General features: G+C 33.1%; 2 protein-coding genes across 2 annotated transcripts in view; one reads left to right on the top strand and one right to left on the bottom strand.

Moving 5' to 3' along the window:
- LOC143247766 (medium-chain acyl-CoA ligase ACSF2, mitochondrial-like) overlaps positions 1-23905 on the top strand; it is a 71323-nt gene that overhangs the window by 26985 nt on the left and 20433 nt on the right. The gene's annotated exons all lie outside the window — the stretch shown is intronic.
- On the bottom strand, positions 567-23089 carry LOC143247763 (medium-chain acyl-CoA ligase ACSF2, mitochondrial-like). Its single transcript, XM_076496211.1, has 8 exons — positions 22961-23089; positions 22030-22121; positions 20195-20271; positions 17808-17915; positions 17401-17549; positions 16624-16765; positions 2044-2154; positions 567-816 (listed from the first exon to the last, which is right to left on the bottom strand). The coding sequence occupies exons 2-8, from the start codon at positions 22106-22108 to the stop codon at positions 691-693; spliced, it is 792 nt and encodes a 263-aa protein (XP_076352326.1). The 5' UTR covers positions 22109-22121; positions 22961-23089; the 3' UTR covers positions 567-690.

Below are 23905 nucleotides of genomic sequence, written 5' to 3'. Positions count from 1 at the left end.
TTCGACTCGCAATCTGAAACACGCAGGTTCCAATATCCGTCGCACCAAACATGCTCGCCCTTTCAGCCGTGAGGGCGTTATAGCATGACGGTCAATCCCACGATTCGTTGATGAAAGAATAGTTCAAGTGTTGGCGGTGGGTGGTGATGGCTAGTCGCCAATCCTCTCGTCCTTTCACTAATAATTAAGTACGGCTAGCGCAGATAGACCCTTGAGTAGCTTTGCGCGAAATCAAAAAAATACACAATATTTATTTTTATTTAGATCGAATATTTTCTCTGGTTCACATCTTGGACACGAGCCTCCTGATTATTATGTTGCCCATAACAATTTATGCCGGTCAGTACTCTACTACAGAATTGAATGCATTGTTGTTTTCATTAGCTAAGACTTATGTTGATAAACACGATGAATTGTGTTTACTGTACGTCTTGTAGCCCCCTATACTTCTCTCTAAATGAATATTTATTACAAAGAAGTTTTTATATTTTCTGAAGAACTATATTTAACAGATTTAAATAAAAATAATTTACTGATTTCTTATTTAGAAATGACCCACTGAAAGAAACACGTTAACACTTGTTTATTACTCATATCTGTATAATAGAAACAGTACACACAGAATATTATGGTTAACATTACAAAGGTTTATGGCATGATAAATTTCACAATAATACACTTACAACCTGGTCATTTCATACACTCAAGTTTTTCTCTCATTGTTTCTTTTATTTTATATTTCATTATCTTTCCTGTCGACGTTTTTGGAAAGTCTTCAACCAACACGATGTACCGAGGAATCTTAAAGTTGCTGATCTGAAAGAAGAAAAAAATTCATTATTTAACAGATATACTTGTAAGGTTGTTAAAAATAGAGGACAAAAGTCATGACGAAACAATATAAGTCAAACAATAAAAGTATATTATGAGAAAATACAAATCAAACGGGACAGTTCGTTACGAAAGAATATCAGATAAGTAGAAACGTTTCTAGACAATACTTAGTATGTTTACTGTAGCTCAGAATAAGACATATGTGAGAAGATCATTTAATGTACATATCTTTAGGTACATATTCCCAATATATTTAGGTTTTCAATGTATTATTCTGTTTGTACATAATCTAAATGTTATTTCCCTTAATGAACGTTTTACATGGTGATCTATTTATGCAAGTACAACCTCGATCTATCCCAGTTGCCAATTTCTGTGTGGTTGTTTTATAATAACATATTACAGATGTTACATACTATACAAGAGTGTATAAAAGTAAGTGTAAGAAAACAACAACTGTTGACATTAGGAACTTTATGTGAAAATTATTTTTTAAAATTAAACTCAATGTTTGCCGAAAGTACAGCCCTTTCTTGGATATAAAGTAACAAAATAACTCACTCCACATCCTTTACTGATTTAGCATTGTGAAGTAATCTATCACATGGGGAGATCCCCACACTTCCTTTAACAAGCTACATAGGCATTTAGTCTTCTTGTCGCACACCTGGTGGTTCTAGTTATATTTTAGTGGTAACAAACAAAGTTACTAAAAGGTCACCTTCCCCTTCTGTGTTGTAGTGGTTAAGAAACATTATAGAGGTGACAGCTAACTGATGCCGAAGTATCAAGTGTAGATAACTCCTTATCAGTGTAGTACTAGGACTATCACCATGAGCCACATCCTGGGATTATTGTAAACAAACCTTGACGAGCATCATCCAAGTCGCACGAGAATCAGAAACGTTAGTAACCACAATGTAATCCATTTTTAGACCAGTAAAATCTCACCTAACCCACCTAACAAACACGAAGCAACTGATGGTGTCATGGTCTATATTATTATCTGTCCATACTCAGTTGATGTGATGTTTTCACTGTACCCATGTGGCGTGCTGTTAACGACGTATTCACCTGATGTCATATGAACACCGTGTTTAGCTGGTGTTATATTAGCACTTTACCTAACTGATGACATGTTAACATAAACTCAACTAAAGTGATTGCAAAATCCGAATTCAACTGGTGTTATATAAACACAATACTTACTTTTCCATGGCAATATTCCCGAAGTTCCGTTTCTGTTACCGTTGATCCACCTTTTAGTTTCACCCAAGCACAAACTTCTTCTCCCATTCGTTGGTCTGGAACTCCAACAACCTAAAATAAATATTATGTATACAGTTAGGTTTACCATAATTTCCAAGCCTCAAACCGGGACAGTTTTCAATTTTTATTATAGGTACCGACACTGAAGTGCTTTCATATTCTTACTCCCTTTGAACTTTAATGTTGCCACAAAAAATGAATACTGATAGTTTATATTCCTAACATTTATTTATACTCAGCAAGACAAGAAACATCAAAATTTTTCACTGAACACTTTTTGTGACTATTCATATTCTTTAATTTGGATGAACTTTATTCAAAAGATCTTTATTAGTTTTATTTTTACAAGGACCTCACTGAAACTCAAGTCAGTATTGAGTTTACAATGCAACGGTCCTTTTATTGTTGATTCATTCATTAGACATCCTTCTTGAGACCAAATGCTATTCATCACTGAAAGTACTATTTCAACAGGGGCTGAAGTGTGTGGTAAACGAAACGTGTACTCCATAACTTGTCTGAGATTAGGTACAGTAATACTTTAATCTTTGAATCGGTTGAAAAGTTCTATCCAATTTTCTTCACAACCTATTTCGTTTTCTTTCCACTCGTCACATTTTGATGACCAAATTGACTTACCAAGAAGAACTTCATCAAACAGATCATCAATATTGATTGCAGCATTTCCAAATGTTTCATTAATTTTTTCAGCAGCTGCTTCTATGTTAGACCACAAGAAAACACTGTTTTTCATCTAAACAATGTATTTCCAACCGCCAAACTGTTTTCCAACATCTCAATATAAGACAGACAGCAATCATAAAAACAGGTAAATTTTTTTCTAACCAAGTCTACCTGGCATCCTCCCTCTTCATCTAGCACACTGAGTATGTTTCCTTCCTAATCATCAAGTCTACCTGGCATCCTCCCTCTTCATCTAGCACACTGAGTATGTTTCCTTCCTAATCATCAAGTCTACCTGGCATCCTCCCTCTTCATCCAGCACACTGAGTATGTTTCCTTCCTAATCATCAAGTCAACCTGGCATCCTCCCTCTTCATCTAGCACACTGAGTATGTTTCCTTCCTAATCATCAAGTCTACCTGGCATCCTCCCTCTTCATCTAGCACACTGAGTATGTTTCCTTCCTAATCATCAAGTCAACCTGGCATCCTCCCTCTTCATCTAGCACACTGAGTATGTTTCCTTCCTAATCATCAAGTCTACCTGGCACCCTCCCTCTTCATCTAGCACACTGAGTATGTTTCCTTCCTAATCATCAAGTCTACCTGGCATCCTCCCTCTCCATCTAGCACACTGAGTTGTTTTTTTTGCATCATTCATGTTGGTTTCCAACTTTTTAGTTCTGCAACAATATAACTTGAGTTACTTTCTCCATGGCTAAAACAACTTTGTTGAACAAGACTAGTTGTCCATGATGACACCATAGATACATTTCTCCACATTTACTCTCTAAAAGTCATTTTATCAACAATGTGAACTATTCTTGTGAACTTAAATAAGACTTCAGTCCTTCATAAGTCTGGAGAATTTTCTCAACAGCTGGTAACAAAGACGTATTTCCAATGGCGTATTTTCATATTGGAGAACCTTCTTGTACTCAATTTCTACAAACTCACAGAATTCTTTTAGGTGTGTAACACGTACAATGTAAATATAGAAATACTTGTAAATTTTGACCACCAAGCTTTCCACTTGAATAGAAAGGACATCAACTGCAGTTTGGAGACAGTTATGTACAATATGAACACCACAACCAACATCCACAATAAACTTCAATCGACTACATACATTGTTTTCGCCTTTTCCCTCTACACCTTCAAAATTTGTATTGTATTTGTCACTACAATAACCAACATTTGTTCTGATAAATCATGTTTTTCTACAGTGGACACATCGAGCAATTCGCCAAATTTCTGATGTCACTCCAGAAACCGACTGAAAGTCTAAAAGTTTCACTTTCACTCTTTCCTCTGGCAAATCATGGTGCAAATCATATAGTACCATGATAAGTACGATTTTGGCATCTTTTTTATTTGAAGCATCTGCTGTAAGTGAAATGAATTGAGCCTCTACTAAGTCTCTCTTCAATTCCTCTGCTGCTAAAGGAACAAATGCATTTAAAATAATAGCCTCATTCTTCGTTCTGAAAGAGCTGAGCTTTGGTTCAAATAACTTTGCTATCAGGTTGGAAAAGCAATCATCTGTTTTAAAGCTTATGTTATGGATCGCACTGTCATAAGAAAAGGTTGCTTGTTTTTGCAGCTATTAACAAGTCACTTTCTTCAAGCTCAAGTTTTTTTTGAAGAACACATCAACTTTTAAACTTAGAGCAGCTACTGAAAGACCATCTGCATGTTTAGCACTTTTTAAGTGGTGTTTTATGTCTGCATAAATGTGAATGGAACAGAGAACTCAGATGAACATTGCAAAGTGGTCACCATGTGAATGGAACAAAGAACTCAGATGAACATTGCAAAGTGGTCATCATGTGAATGGAACAGAGAACTCAGATGAACATTGCAAAGTGGTCACTATGTGAATGGAACAAAGAACTAAGATGAACATTGCAAACATTTCACTCTGTCTTCCTTGCCACATATTTTTGTAATTCACTGTTGAATGTGCACTTTCTATTACCAGCTTTGGACACTATGACTAGGATTAACTTCTAAAATAAAAGAACGAAAATCATTCATCATGTACCTATGACTAATATAATAAATACTGTAATAAATAAAGAAATCACAAACACATGCTCAAAGAAAGCTTTCCATATGCTGCCTCTTGTGTAGCTGCTATTACGCACGTACCGCTAATAGCAGCCCACTGAGGAATCATTATACTTGTACACTGATGAATCACTATACTTGTACACTGCGTAATCATTATACTTGTAAACTGAGGAATCATTATACTTGTAAACTGAGGAATCATTATACTTGTAAACTGATGAATCACTACACTTGTACACTGATAAATCACTATACTTGTACACTGATGAATCATTATACTTCTACACTGAGGAATCTTTATACTTGTACACTGAGGAATCTTTATACTTGTAAACTGAGGAATCATTATACTTGTACACTGAGGAATCATTATACTTGTAAACTGAGGAATCATTATACTTGTACACTGAGGAATCATTATACTTGTACACTGAGGAATCATTATACTTGTACACTGATGAATCACTATACTTGTACACTAATGAATCACTATACTTGTACACTGATGAATCACTATACTTGTACACTGCGGAATCATTATACTTGTAAACTGAGGAATCATTATACTTGTAAACTGAGGAATCATTATACTTTTAAACTGATGAATCACTACACTTGTACACTGATAAATCACTATACTTGTACACTGATGAATCATTATACTTCTACACTGAGGAATCTTTATACTTGTACACTGAGGAATCTTTATACTTGTAAACTGAGGAATCATTATACTTGTACACTGAGGAATCATTATACTTGTAAACTGAGGAATCATTATACTTGTACACTGAGGAATCATTATACTTGTACACTGAGGAATCATTATACTTGTACACTGATGAATCACTATACTTGTACACTAATGAATCACTATACTTGTACACTGATGAATCACTATATTTGTACACTGATGAATCACTACACTTGTACACTGATGAATCACTACACTTGTACACTGATGAATCACTACACTTGTACACTGATGAATCACTACACTTGTACACTGAGGAATCATTACACTTGTACACTGATGAATCATTACACTTGTAAACTGATGAATAATTGTACTTGTACACTGATGAATCATTCTACTTGTACACTGATGAATCATTATACTTGTACACTGAGAAATCATTATACTTGTACACTGATGAATAATTATACTTGTACACTGATGAATCATTATACTTGTAAAATGGTGAATCATTATACTTGTAAACTGGTGAATCATTATGCTTGTACACTAATGAATCATTATACTTGTACACTGATGAATCATTATACTTGTACACTGATGAATCACTATACTTGTACACTGATGAATCATTATACTTGTACACTGATGAATCACTGTACTTGTACACTGATGAATCACTATACTTGTACACTGATGAATCATTGTACTTGTACACTGATGAATCATTGTACTTGTACACTGATGAATCAGTATACTTGTAAACTGATGAATCACTATACTTGTACACTGATGAATCATTGTACTTGTACACTGAGGAATCATTGTACTTGTACACTGATGAATCATTACACTTGTACACTGATGAATCATTACACTTGTACACTGATGAATCATTATATTTGTACACTGAGAAATCATTATACTTGTAAACTGATGAATAATTGTACTTGTACACTGATGAATCATTATACTTGTACACTGAGGAATCATTATACTTGTACACTGATGAATAATTATACTTGTACACTGATGAATCATTATACTTGTAAAATGGTGAATCATTATACTTGTAAACTGGTGAATCATTATGCTTGTACACTGATGAATCATTATACTTGTACACTGATGAATCATTATACTTGTAAACTGATGAATCATTATACTTGTAAACTGGTGAATCATTATGCTTGTACACTGATGAATCATTATATTTGTACACTGATGAATCATTGTACTTGTACACTGAGAAATCATTGTACTTGTACACTGAGGAATCATTGTACTTGTACACTGATGAATCATTACACTTGTACACTGATGAATCATTACACTTGTACACTGATGAATCATTATATTTGTACACTGAGAAATCATTATACTTGTAAACTGATGAATAATTGTACTTGTACACTGATGAATCATTATACTTGTACACTGAGGAATCATTATACTTGTACACTGATGAATAATTATACTTGTACACTGATGAATCATTACACTTGTACACTGATGAATCATTATATTTGTACACTGAGAAATCATTATACTTGTAAACTGATGAATAATTGTACTTGTACACTGATGAATCATTATACTTGTACACTGAGGAATCATTATACTTGTACACTGATGAATAATTATACTTGTACACTGATGAATCATTATACTTGTAAAATGGTGAATCATTATACTTGTAAACTGGTGAATCATTATGCTTGTACACTGATGAATCATTATGCTTGTACACTGATGAATCATTATACTTGTAAACTGATGAATCATTATACTTGTAAACTGGTGAATCATTATGCTTGTACACTGATGAATCATTATACTTGTACACTGATGAATCATTATACTTGTAAACTGATGAATCATTATACTTGTACACTGATGAATCACTATACTTGTACACTGATGAATCACTGTACTTGTACACTGATGAATCACTGTACTTGTACACTGATGAATCATTATACTTGTACACTGATGAATCATTGTACTTGTACACTGATGAATCAGTATACTTGTAAACTGATGAATCACTATACTTGTACACTGATGAATCATTGTACTTGTACACTGAGGAATCATTGTACTTGTACACTGATGAATCACTATACTTGTACACTGATGAATCATTGTACTTGTACACTGAGGAATCATTACACTTGTACACTGATGAATCACTATACTTGTACACTGATGAATCATTATACTTGTACACTGATGAATTATTATACTTGTAAACTGATGAATCATTATACTTGTACACTAAGGAATTATCATACTTGTACACCGATGAATCATTATACTTGTAAACTGCTGAATCATTGTACTTGTAAACTGATGAATCACTATACTTGTACACTGATGAATCATTGTACTTGTACACTGAAAAATCATTGTACTTGTACACTGAAAAATCAATATACTTGTACACTGAAAAATCAATATACTTGTAAACTGGTGAATCATTATACTTGTACACTGAGGAATCATTATACTTGTACACTGAGGAATCATTGTACTTGTACACTGATGAATCATTATACTTGTAAACTGATGAATCACTATACTTGTACACTGATGAATCACTATACTTGTAAACTGATGAATTATTATACTTGTACACTGATGAATCATTGTACTTGTACACTGATGAATCACTATACTTGTACACTGATGAATCACTATACTCGTAAACTGGTGAATCATTATACTTGTACACTGAGGAATCATTATACTTGTAAACTGATGAATCATTATACTTGTACATTGATGAATCACTATACTTGTACACTGATGAATCATTATACTTGTAAACTGGTGAATCATTATACTTGTACACTGAGGAATCATTGTACTTGTACACTAGGGAATCATTGTACTTGTACACTGATGAATCACTTTACTTGTACACTGATGAATCACTATACTTGTAAACTGATGAATTATTATACTTGTACACTGATGAATCATTGTACTTGTACACTGAGGAATCATTGTACTTGTACACTGAGGAATCACTATACTTGTACACTGATGAATCATTGTACTTGTACACTGATGAATCACTATACCTGTACACTGATTAATCACTACACTTGTACACTGATGAATCACTACACTTGTACACTGATGAATCATTACACTTGTACACTGAGGAATCATTACACTTGTACACTGATGAATCATTACACTTGTACACTGATGAATCATTATACTTGTACACTGAGGAATCATTATACTTGTAAACTGATGAATCATTGTACTTGTACACTGATGAATCATTATACTTGTACACTGATGAATCATTATACTTGTACACTGATGAATCATTATACTTGTAAACTGGTGAATCATTATACTTGTAAACTGGTGAATCATTATACTTGTACACTGATGAATCACTATACTTGTAAACTGATGAATTATTATACTTGTAAACTGAGGAATCATTATACTTGTACACTGAGGAATCATTGTACTTGTACACTGATGAATCACTATACTTGTACACTGATGAATCACTATACTTGTACACTGATGAATCACTGTACTTGTACACTGATGAATCATTGTTCTTGTACACTGATGAATCACTATACTTGTACACTGATTAATCACTACTCTTGTACACTGATGAATCACTACACTTGTACACTGATGAATCATTACACTTGTACACTGAGGAATCATTACACTTGTACACTGATGAATCATTACACTTGTACACTAATGAATCATTATACTTGTACACTGAGGAATCATTATACTTGTACACTGATGAATCATTATACTTGTACACTGATGAATCATTATACTTGTACACTGATGAATAATTATACTTGTACACTGCTGAATCATTATACTTGTAAACTGGTGAATCATTATACTTGTACACTGGTGAATCATTATACTTGTACACTGGTGAATCATTATACTTGTAAACTGGTGAATCATTATACCTGTACACTGGTGAATCATTATACTTCTAAACTGGTGAATCATTATACTTGTACACTGATGAATCATTATACTTGTACACTGAGGAATCATTATACTTGTACACTGTTGAATCATTATACTTATACACTGATGAATCATTATACTTGTAAACTGGTGAATCATTATACTTGTACACTGATGAATCATTGTACTTGTACACTAAGGAATCATTATACTTGTACACTGTTGAATCATTATACTTGTACACTGATGAATCATTATACTTGTAAACTGATGTATCATTATACTTGTACACTGATGAATCATTATACTTGTAAACTGATGAATCATTATACTTGTAAACTGAGGAATCATTGTACTTGTACACTGATGAATCACTATACTTGTACAGTGATGAATCATTGTACTTGTACACTGAGGAATCATTATACTTGTACACTGATGAATCACTATACTTGTACACTGATGAATCATTATACTTGTACACTGATGAATTATTATACTTGTAAAGTGATGAATCATTATACTTGTAAACTGGTGAATCATTATACTTGTACACTGAGGAATCATTATACTTGTGCACTGATGAATCACTATACTCGTACACTGATGAATCACTATACTCGTAAACTGGTGAATCATTATACTGGTACACTGATGAATCATTATACTTGTACACTGAGGAATCATTATACTTGTAAACTGATGAATCATTATACTTGTACACTGATGAATCACTATACTTGTACACTGATGAATCATTATACTTGTAAACTGGTGAATCATTATACTTGTACACTGAGGAATCATTATACTTGTACACTGTAGAATCATTGTACTTGTACACTGATGAATCATTGTACTTGTACACTGGTGAATCATTATACTTGTACACTGATGAATCACTATACTTGTAAACTGATGAATTATTATACTTGTACACTGATGAATCATTGTACTTGTACACTGATGAATCATTGTACTTGTACACTGATGAATCACTATACTTGTACACTAATGAATCATTGTACTTGTACACTGATGAATCACTATACTCGTACACTGATGAATTACTATACTCGTACACTGATGAATCACTATACTTGTACACTGAGGAATCACTATACTTGTACACTGAGGAATCACTATACTCGTACACTGATGAATCACTATACTCGTACACTGATGAATCATAATACTCGTACACTGATGAATCATAATACTTGTACACTGATGAGTGATTATACTTGTACACTGAGGAATCATCATACTTGTACACTGAGGAATCATCATACTTGTACACTGAGGAATCATCATACTTGTACACTGAGGAATCATTATACTTGTGAATGTACCGTATGAATCATTGAATTCATGAATTCAATATATACTTGTACACTGATGAATCACTATACTTGTACACTGATGAATCATGATATTTGTACACTGATGAATCATTATACTCGTACACTGATGAATCACTATACTCGTAAACTGGTGAATCATTATACTGGTACACTGATGAATCATTATACTTGTACACTGAGGAATCATTATACTTGTAAACTGATGAATCACTATACTTGTACACTGATGAATCACTATACTTGTACACTGATGAATCATTATACTTGTAAACTGGTGAATCATTATACTTGTACACTGAGGAATCATTATACTTGTACACTGTAGAATCATTGTACTTGTACACTGATGAATCACTATACTTGTACACTGATGAATCACTATACTTGTAAACTGATGAATTATTATACTTGTACACTGATGAATCATTGTACTTGTACACTGATGAATCACTATACTTGTACACTAATGAATCATTGTACTTGTGCACTGATGAATCACTATACTCGTACACTGATGAATCATTATACTTGTACACTGATGAATCATTATACTTGTACACTGATGAATCACTATACTTGTAAACTGATGAATTATTATACTTGTAAACTGAGGAATCATTATACTTGTACACTGAGGAATCATTGTACTTGTACACTGATGAATCACTATACTTGTACACTGATGAATCACTGTACTTGTACACTGATGAATCACTGTACTTGTACACTGATGAATCACTATACTTGTACACTGATTAATCACTACTCTTGTACACTGATGAATCACTACACTTGTACACTGATGAATCATTACACTTGTACACTGAGGAATCATTACACTTGTACACTGATGAATCATTACACTTGTACACTAATGAATCATTATACTTGTACACTGATGAATCATAATACTCGTACACTGATGAATCATAATACTTGTACACTGATGAGTGATTATACTTGTACACTGAGGAATCATCATACTTGTACACTGAGGAATCATGATACTTGTACACTGAGGAATCATCATACTTGTACACTGAGGAATCATCATACTTGTACACTGAGGAATCATTATACTTGTGAATGTACCGTATGAATCATTGAATTCATGAATTCAATATATACTTGTACACTGATGAATCACTATACTTGTACACTGATGAATCATGATATTTGTACACTGATGAATCATTATACTCGTACACTGATGAATCACTATACTCGTAAACTGGTGAATCATTATACTGGTACACTGATGAATCATTATACTTGTACACTGAGGAATCATTATACTTGTAAACTGATGAATCACTATACTTGTACACTGATGAATCACTATACTTGTACACTGATGAATCATTATACTTGTAAACTGGTGAATCATTATACTTGTACACTGAGGAATCATTATACTTGTACACTGTAGAATCATTGTACTTGTACACTGATGAATCACTATACTTGTACACTGATGAATCACTATACTTGTAAACTGATGAATTATTATACTTGTACACTGATGAATCATTGTACTTGTACACTGATGAATCACTATACTTGTACACTAATGAATCATTGTACTTGTGCACTGATGAATCACTATACTCGTACACTGATGAATCATTATACTTGTACACTGATGAATCATTATACTTGTACACTGATGAATCACTATACTTGTAAACTGATGAATTATTATACTTGTAAACTGAGGAATCATTATACTTGTACACTGAGGAATCATTGTACTTGTACACTGATGAATCACTATACTTGTACACTGATGAATCACTGTACTTGTACACTGATGAATCACTGTACTTGTACACTGATGAATCACTATACTTGTACACTGATTAATCACTACTCTTGTACACTGATGAATCACTACACTTGTACACTGATGAATCATTACACTTGTACACTGAGGAATCATTACACTTGTACACTGATGAATCATTACACTTGTACACTAATGAATCATTATACTTGTACACTGAGGAATCATTATACTTGTACACTGATGAATCATTATACTTGTACACTGATGAATCATTATACTTGTACACTGATGAATCATTATACTTGTACACTGAGGAATCATTATACTTGTACACTGAGGAATCATTATACTTGTACACTGCTGAATCATTATACTTGTAAACTGGTGAATCATTATACTTGTAAACTGGTGAATCATTATACTTGTACACTGGTGAATCATTATACTTGTACACTGGTGAATCATTATACTTGTAAATTGGTGAATCATTATACTTGTACACTGGTGAATCATTATACTTGTACACTGGTGAATCATTATACTTGTACACTGGTGAATCATTATACTTGTACACTGAGGAATCATTATACTTGTACACTGATGAATCACTATACTTGTACACTGATGAATCATTGTACTTGTACACTGATGAATCACTATACTTGTACACTGATTAATCACTACTCTTGTACACTGATGAATCACTACACTTGTACACTGATGAATCATTACACTTGTACACTGAGGAATCATTACACTTGTACACTGAGGAATCATTACACTTGTACACTGATGAATCATTACACTTGTACACTAATGAATCATTATACTTGTACACTGAGGAATCATTATACTTGTAAACTGATGAATCATTGTACTTGTACACTGATGAATCATTATACTTGTACACTGATGAATCATTATACTTGTACACTGAGGAATCATTATACTTGTACACTGCTGAATCATTATACTTGTAAACTGGTGAATCATTATACTTGTACACTGGTGAATCATTATACTTGTAAACTGGTGAATCATTATACCTGTACACTGGTGAATCATTATACTTGTAAACTGGTGAATCATTATACTTGTACACTGATGAATCATTATACTTGTACACTGAGGAATCATTATACTTGTACACTGTTGAATCATTATACTTATACACTGATGAATCATTATACTTGTAAACTGGTGAATCATTATACTTGTACACTGATGAATCATTGTACTTGTACACTAAGGAATCATTATACTTGTACACTGTTGAATCATTATACTTGTACACTGATGAATCATTATACTTGTAAACTGATGTATCATTATACTTGTACACTGATGAATCATTATACTTGTAAACTGATGAATCATTATACTTGTACACTGATGAATCATTGTACTTGTACACTGATGAATCACTATACTTGTACACTGATGAATCATTGTACTTGTACACTGAGGAATCATTATACTTGTACACTGAGGAATCATTATACTTGTACACTGATGAATCACTATACTTGTACACTGATGAATCATTATACTTGTACACTGATGAATTATTATACTTGTAAAGTGATGAATCATTATACTTGTACACTAAGGAATTATCAAACTTGTACATTGATGAATCATTATACTTGTGCACTGATGAATCATTATACTCGTACACTGATGAATCACTATACTCGTAAACTGGTGAATCATTATACTGGTACACTGATGAATCATTATACTTGTACACTGAGGAATCATTATACTTGTAAACTGATGAATCATTATACTTGTACACTGATGAATCACTATACTTGTACACTGATGAATCATTATACTTGTAAACTGGTGAATCATTATACTTGTACACTGAGGAATCATTATACTTGAACAATGTAGAATCATTGTACTTGTACACTGATGAATCATTATACTTGTACACTGATGAATCACTATACTTGTAAACTGATGAATTATTATACTTGTACACTGATGAATCATTGTACTTGTACACTGATGAATCACTATACTTGTACACTAATGAATCATTGTACTTGTACACTGATGAATCACTATACTCGTACACTGATGAATCACTATACTTGTACACTGATGAATCATTATACTTGTACACTGATGAATCACTATACTTAAAAACTGATGAATTATTATACTTGTACACTGATGAATCATTGTACTTGTACACTGAGGAATCATTGTACTTGTACACTGATGAATCACTATACTTGTACACTGATGAATCACTATACTCGTACACTGATGAATCACTATACTCGTACACTGATGAATCACTATACTTGTACACTGATGAATCATAATACTTGTACACTGATGAGTGATTATACTCGTACACTGATGAATCATTATACTTGTACACTGATGAATCATTATACTTGTACACTGATGAATCATTATACTTGTACACTGATGAATCACTATACTTGTACACTGATGAATCACTATACTTGTACACTAATGAATCATGATACTTGTACACTGAGGAATCATCATACTTGTACACTGAGGAATCATGATACTTGTACACTGAGGAATCATCATACTTGTACACTGAGGAATCATTATACTTGTGAATGTACCGTATGAATCATTGAATTCATGAATTCAATATATACTTGTACACTGATGAATCACTATACTTGTACACTGATGAATCATGATACTTGTACACTGAGAAATCATCATACTTGTACACTGATGAGTCATTATACTTGTACACTGAGGAATCATTATACTTGTGAATGTACCGTATGAGCCGTCTGTGAATTTCGTCTGATGCAATACCTTTGAAAATTTGCATGCTACAGCACTATGGCTTCCTCTACCCATCAACTAATAAAATGAAACTTTAAAAATTAGTTTTTGTCAACACCAGGTTAGGAGTCTTTGAAGATTTTAACATTTTCCGTTTATCCTCTTTGGAGTTTATGTCTTTTATCAAAAACCGGGACATTCGAGACAATTCATTGTCAACCAGGACAAATTAGTAAACCAAACGGAACACCAGAACAGACCCCTCAAACCGGGACGTATGGTAAGCCTATCTATACTATTTGATCAACATGAGGCCCGGCATGGCTAAGCGTGTTAAGGCGTGCGACTCGTAATCTGAGGGTCACGGGTTCGCATCCCCGTCGCGCCAAACATGCTCGCCGTTTTAGCCGTGGGGCGTTATAATGTGACGGTCAATCCCACTATTCGTTGGTAAAAGAGTAGCCCAAGAGTTGGCGGTGGGTGGTGATGACTAGCTGCCTTCCCTCTAGTCTTACACTGCTAAATTAGGGACGGCTAGCACAGATAGCCCTTGAGTAGCTTTGTGCGAAATTCAAAACAAACAGATCAACATGCTACGTTTAACAGCATGGTACACGTAACATTGAAACTAATCCTATACATGAGAAATCAACATGTTAATTAGTCAATACAAAGATGAAACAGCAATGTGGACGAGAACCGAAAATTTTCATCCATTAGGCTTAACAAAAATTACACTAAATTGCTCACTTGTTTCTTACTAATGTTTTTCCTTACATTCAACTCAGGGACAAGAGATAAACCTGAAATATTGTTTCTGGTTTAAGATTTTTAATTCACAAACTAAAAGAATTACTTAGCTGGTAATATTATCATCCTGAAATGCAACATGAATTCCAATGGTATCACGCAACACACACAGAAAAGTCTTCTCCATGTGACAGGCAAAAATATTGCTATTTTTATACAACTTTAATTTGAAATTTGTAAGATACTCATTAAAACGATATAAAAGAAATAATGCTGTGTGGTTTAATTTTTATTAAACCTACTACTTTTATTGCTTCAATGACATAAATAGTTTAATATTAATATTACATGAACAAAATAAAATTTGAAAACAACACACTCTTCTGGAAAACTCACCTGTACTTCAGCGACATCTGGATGCCCATGGAGGAACTCTTCAATCTCCCGAGGATATATGTTCTCTCCTCCTCTAATGATCATATCTTTAATTCTACCAACAATACTGATGTAGCCATCTTCATCCATCACAGCAGTATCTCTGTGTTATATTGTAAACATTCGATTACTAATATATAGAATGTTGACGGTTAGTTATCTTTCATAAAAAAACTAAATAACACCTTCGTCCATCACAGCAATATCTGTGTTATATTGTAAACATCGGATTATTAGTATTGTTGTAAACAATATTTTCAATATTTTAATTCAGAAGTTTGATTGCCAGAGGGAGAGAGTTATTACTTCATGACCTGATAATTTACAGTACTACAAAAACAACAGTTCCGAGCCAGTATTAAGAATATTGTGTGGTCAGTAACAACAACAGTTCCTAGCCGGTAATAACAGTATTGTCTGGCCAATAACAAAAACAGTTCCTAATCAGTATTTACAGTATTGTCTGGTCAGTAATAAGAACAGTTCCTAGCCAGTACTAACAGGATAGTCTGGTCAGTAACAACAATAGTTCCTAGCCAGAACTAACAGGATAGTCTGGTCAGTAACAACAATAGTTCCTAGCCAGAACTAACAGAATAGTCTGGTCAGTAACAACAACAGTTTCTAACCAGTACTAGCAGTACAGTAATAATAGTTACAGACAGAACAGGTTACAAGAAGAAAGTTGAAGGATCAGAGTGGAATGAAGTGGACAAATCCAAGTTGTTTATGTCTTACCCAGTGTGATACCAACGTGCATCATCCAAGACTTGACCAGTTTGTTCCTTGTCACCCCAGTATCCCAAGAACGTTATATGGCCACGTGTACACAGTTCTCCTTCTTTGTTGACCGGAACTATTCGTCCATCATTGTCCACTATTTTAACCTGAGGACGAATGTACAGATTGTAAAATACAACAGGTACATATCATGAACATGTGAACTACAGTTTGTATGTATTGATATTTGATTGAACAGATGACACTAAACATGTTTAGTTTATGGTACACCTTGATGAGATCAAAGTATACAATCCACTGACAAGGATCTCAGCATGTTTAGTTCATGACACACCTATGACGTGATTATAGAACATAATAAATTTACTAAAACCTTAGCGTGTTTAGTAATATTTTACAGTTACCTCAACATGATCAAGTGGTGTTCCAACTGTGTGGTATTTCTTGTCCAGTCTCTCATCTGGACGTGTTGAACAGATCCCTGGACTATTTTCTGTTGTTCCATATGCATTCTGTGGACAATAAAGATTATGGTAACTCCTCTGACAAAGTTTTTCTAGAAATCATTCAAATTCAAAGGATTTGTTTGTTTGTTTGTTTTGGAATTTCGCACAAAGCTACTCGAGGGTTATCTGTGCTAGCCGTCCCTAATTTAGCAGTGTAAGACTAGAGGGAAGGCAGCTAGTCATCAGCACCCACCGCCAACTCTTGGGCTACTCTTTTACCAAAGAATAGTGGGATTGACCGTCACATTATAACGCCCTCACGACTGAAAGGGCGAGCATGTTTGGCGCGACCGGGATGCGAACCCACGACCCTCAGATTACGAGTCGCACGCCTTAACACGCTTGGCCATGCCGGGCCTCAAATTCAAAGGAAAAAGGCTTGAATACCACATTATTTTCGTAGTATTGATATCGTACGTCTACCAGTTACAAGTTGATACTAAATGTCGCCCTAATTTTCCAATTACTCAAAAACCAGGTGCTACAACTGCTTGGAGTTCATATTTTGTACAAAGATTCTGAGAAGGTTTTTAGAATACAATGGGTTTAATCAGTTTACCTCTCCAGTGACAGATACAATACATTAATATATTTTACAGAATGAATTATTTCTTTATATTATATGGAAGTGATGAAACTCAGAGAGATGATCAGTATTTGAATTTGTCTCATATCTCTACAAAGAATGTTTGTTGAATAAGGTTAAATTTATTCTTTATGACTGATGTTTAGAATTGAAATTTAACTATTAACTTCAAGGTAAGAAATTAAGAAATACCTAAAAGTGTAAAATAATAAAAATTATATAAGAAATTAACAAACAATTTTATCAAATAAAATATTGTAAATTGTTAATAAAAACAGAATAACGATGCTTTTATTTTAAAACATTTAAACATGTTATTCAATTTGGTGAAGGTTAATATTTTCTATTGTTTATTTATCTTGTGAATATGAAATAAAATAATAACAACTGTTCGCTATTATTCATGTCTTCATATTTTTAATCGATGTATTGTTTTATATTGTTTTATGATTACAATAACCTTGTTTTACACTTCTACTACTATTTTTTATTGTTTTATGATCACCATAACCTTGTTTTACACTTCTAGTATTATTTTTATTGTTTTATGATTACCATAACCTTGTTTTACACTTCTAGTATTATTTTTTATTGTTTTATGATTACCATAACCTTGTTTTACACTTCTAGTATTATTTTTTATTGTTTTATGATCACCATAACCTTGTTTTACACTTCTAGTATTATTTTATATTGTTTATGATTACCATAACCTTGTTTTACACTTCTAGTGTTATTTTTTATTGTTTTATGATTACCATAACTTTGTTTTACACTTCTAGTATTATTTTTTATTGTTTTATGATACCATAACCTTGTTTTACACTTCTAGTATTATTTTTTATTGTTTTATGATTACCATAACTTTGTTTTACACTTCTAGTATTATTTTTTATTGTTTTATGATTACCATAACCTTGTTTTACACTTCTAGTATTATTTTATATTGTTTATGATTACCATAACCTTGTTTTACACTTCTAATATTATTTTATATTGTTTATGATTACCATAACCTTGTTTTACACTTCTAGTATTATTTTTTTTATTGTTTTATGATTACCATAACCTTGTTTTACACTTCTAGTATTATTTTTTTTTATTGTTTTATGATTACCATAACCTTGTTTTACACTTCTAGTATTATTTTTTTTGTTTTATGATTACCATAACCTTGTTTTACACTTCTAGTATTATTTTATATTGTTTATGATTACCATAACCTTGTTTTACACTTCTAATATTATTTTATATTGTTTCATATCCCTTATTTCCTTGTTATAACATTATTTCTTAATATTTTCTCTACCATAACCTTCGTTTATATATCGACTATTATGTTATACAATTACATTTACGTCTTTCTTCCAATTATTATAGTGTTTGTACGTTATCATGTCTTGAGTTTTATCTTTAATTTTTACCTCAAGAGACAGATATCCTAAAATGGAGATGATCTAATTACACAGCGAAAAGAAAGAGCTTTAGTTTATGTTATTGGATTTTGTTTTGTGTTACAGTTTTAAATTTTAATGTTGTTTAACATTTACCTTTACTTATGTGAAAATGAAAATGTTTAAAAATAGAATATTGTAAAAAAATATATAATAAATGACCTATCAGAGTTCAATAATACGTACTTTATAATGATAACTAAATTGCTGTTTTCACATAACTGTGAAAGAGATTAAAAACTTACAATGAGGTTTGTTACACCCAACTTCTGTTCTATATCCTTCCACAGCTGTACCGGACATGGGGACGCTCCGATAAGCACTGAAAGTAACACAGTTCTTACAATTAAGTAATAATCTGTATGCAATTACAAAACAATGTTATTAATGAGTTTAAGTGTTAAATGTTTCATCCAGGATGGTGAGAGTTTGAACATTACTCTAAACAATGAAAGCTTGTCTTGAAAAATGTTTCTTTAAAAGACTAAATGTGTCAAAGCTAAGACGTTTTGATTACACAAATGTACTAGAATTGTGTGATTTTATCATGAAGAGATTTATTTTAAGATTATAAATGAATTTCTATTAATAGTAAAATTACTAAAAATACCTAATAACATATCTCATTTTGAGCTACAAAACAGAGGGAAAGATTCCAATCAAGAACATCCTACCACCAACTATCTATACCAAGTGGGATGCCAATCAATAACATCCTACCACTAACTATCTATACCAAGTGGGATGCCAATCAATAACATCCTACCACCAACTATCCATACCAAGTGGAATGCCAATCAATAACATCCTACCACTAACTATCTATACCAAGTGGGATGCCAATCAATAACATCCTACCACTAACTATCTATACCAAGTGGGATGCCAATCAATAACATCCTACCACCAACTATCTATACCAAGTGGGATGCCAATCAATAACATCCTACCACTAACTATCTATACCAAGTGGATGCCAATCAATAACATCCTACCACCAACTATCTATACCAAGTGGGATGCCAATCAATAACATCCTACCACTAACTATCTATACCAAGTGGGATGCCAATCAATAACATCCTACCACCAACTATCTATACCAAGTGGGATGCCAGTCAATAACATCCTACCACCAACTATCTATACCAAGTGGGATGCCAATCAATAACATCCTACCACTAACTATCTATACCAAGTGGGATGCCAATCAAGAACATCCTACCACTAACTATCTATACCAAGTGGGATGCCAATCAATAACATCCTACCACTAACTATCTATACCAAGTGGGATGCCAATCAATAACATCCTACCAATAACTATCTATACCAAGTGGGATGCCAATCAATAACATCCTACCACCAACTATCTATACCAAGTGGGATGCCAATCAATAACATCCTACCACCAACTATCTATACCAAGTGGGATGCCAATCAATAACATCCTACCACTAACTATCTATACCAAGTGGGATGCCAATCAATAACATCCTACCACTAACTATCTATACCAAGTGGGATGCCAATCAATAACATCCTACCACTAATTATCTATACCAAGTGTGATGCCAATCAATAACATCCTACCACTAACTATCTATACCAAGTGGGATGCCAATCAATAACATCCTACCACCAACTATCTATACCAGAGTGGGATGCCGATCAATAACATCCTACCACTAACTATCTATACCAAGTGGGATGCCAATCAATAACATCCTACCACCAACTATCTATACCAAGTGGGATGCTAATCAATAACATCCTACCACTAACTATCTATACCAAGTGGGATGCCAATCAATAACATCCTACCACCAACTATCTATACCAAGTGGGATGCTAATCAATAACATCCTACCACTAACTATCTATACCAAGTGGGATGCCAATCAATAACATCCTACCACTAACTATCTATACCAAGTGATAAACTGATGCTTAGTGAAAAATCCACAACTTAAAATGATGAGTAATCAATAAACACAAGTTTATCAGTTCCAAAATCAAAAGCTACACCCCAGTGCCATCTAGCATCCATTACAACTAAAATTATTAACCATTCACTTACCCCCTTGAAGAGTTGTGAGATCAAACTTTTGAACATCCGGGTGATTGACAATGTCAACAAACATGGTGGGCGTTCCCATAACAAGAGTGCATCTAAAATATGATAACAACTTCTGAAAATAGTGCTTCAATAAAAAATGATACAAAACAGAAATTACTGATATAAATTGAGTGTTATCATGTTGATGTCCAGCCAGAAGACAGAAATTACTGATATAAATAGGGTGTTGTCATGTTGATGTCCAGCCAGAAGACAGAAATTATTGATATAAATAGGGTGTTGTCATGTTGATGTCTAGCCAGCAGACAGAAATTACTGATATAAATATGGTGTTGTCATGTTGACGTCAAGCCAGAAGGCAGAAATGATTGATAAAAAAATGGTGTTGTCACACTGATGTCTAGCCAAAAGACATAAATAATTGTAAAAGTTTTGCTTGTCAAAATGAGAGTTGAAAGTCTGTAATAAAAAGAAAATGTTGTGATAAATATGGAGAATAAAGATTGTCTGGATGAAGAACAACAGTTGCTATAATGTGATAAAGATGGAGAATAAAGATTGTCTGGATAAAGAACAACAATTGATATAACGTCAAAAGATGAAGAATGAAGATTTTCTGGAAAAGAACAACAGTTTATATAATGTCAGAAAGATGGAGAAAAAGATTTTCTGGATAAAGAACAACAGTTGCTATAATGTGATAAATATGGAGAATAAAGATTGTCTGGATAAAGAACAACAGCTCGTTTGGGTTGAGAAAATATTTTACATAGAAGAGCAAAGTTCGCTTTTAAATCGTATTTATTACGTTTTAATATCAATGTTAAAGTTATTATAACATCACTAATCACACGTGTGGATGTTATTTCATCATTAACAAATAACAGTCTCTGAATATGAACAACAAAGATAGTTTATCTCTGAACTTTACCTTTCTGTTTCAATAGCTTTCAATGTCGCCACAGGGTTAAAAAAAAGAAAGGAAACACAGATACTTTCTGGTGAATAATAGTTGCGATAACACTGCCAACATAACCAAAGGAATGGAATAGTGGTATGGGAACACAATCCACTGGTTTCTGAAACAAAATCAAAACCACATATAACTGTAACTGCTAAAGGACTTCCTATAACAAAGTCAGATAGTTCAGTCTATGCATCTAAGGTGTTCTTATATAAGACCATCTACAACTTTAAACTAAAGTGTGTTGAAACAGAGATTTCATTCATAAACATATTGTGGTAATACCCTTATTACCACAATATGTTTATGAATGAATGTAAACTCATGATTGTCTGGCTTTTCACTAACTAAAGGTTACACAGTAAATTATAAAAACACTATATCTTACCCTTGACTTACAAAATTTTATCATTAGATAAATGTGCAAGCTAATAACAGAATAATGATTTGAAAACTTGATGATACCAGTTGCACAACACTCGTTTACAACAATACTTACCACTCCTGGTATAACAGGATGATTGTGAAGGTGTAGTTTACAACAATACTTACCACTGATGGCATAACAGGATGGTTCTGAAGGCGTAGTTTATAAAAACACTTACCACTCCTGGTATAACAGGATGGTTGTGAAGATGTTGTTTACAACAATACTCACCACTACTGGTATAACAGGATGATTGGGAAGGTGTAGTTTACAACAATACTTACCAATCCTGGTATAAAAGATGGTTGTGAAAGTGTAGTTTATAACAATACTCACCACTACTGGTATAAAAGGATGGTTGTGAAGGTGTAGTTTACAACAATACTTACCAATCCTGGTATAACAGGATGGTTGTGAAGGTGTAGTTTACAACAATACTTACCACTCCTGGTATAACAGGATGGTTGTAAAGGTGTAGTTTACAA

The sequence above is a fragment of the Tachypleus tridentatus genome, chromosome 3 (assembly GCF_004210375.1).
Source record: "Tachypleus tridentatus isolate NWPU-2018 chromosome 3, ASM421037v1, whole genome shotgun sequence".
NCBI classification, from domain to species: domain Eukaryota; kingdom Metazoa; phylum Arthropoda; class Merostomata; order Xiphosura; family Limulidae; genus Tachypleus; species Tachypleus tridentatus.
The sequence above is the reverse complement of the archived record's forward strand: the minus strand, read 5'-3'. Positions and strand labels throughout refer to the sequence as shown.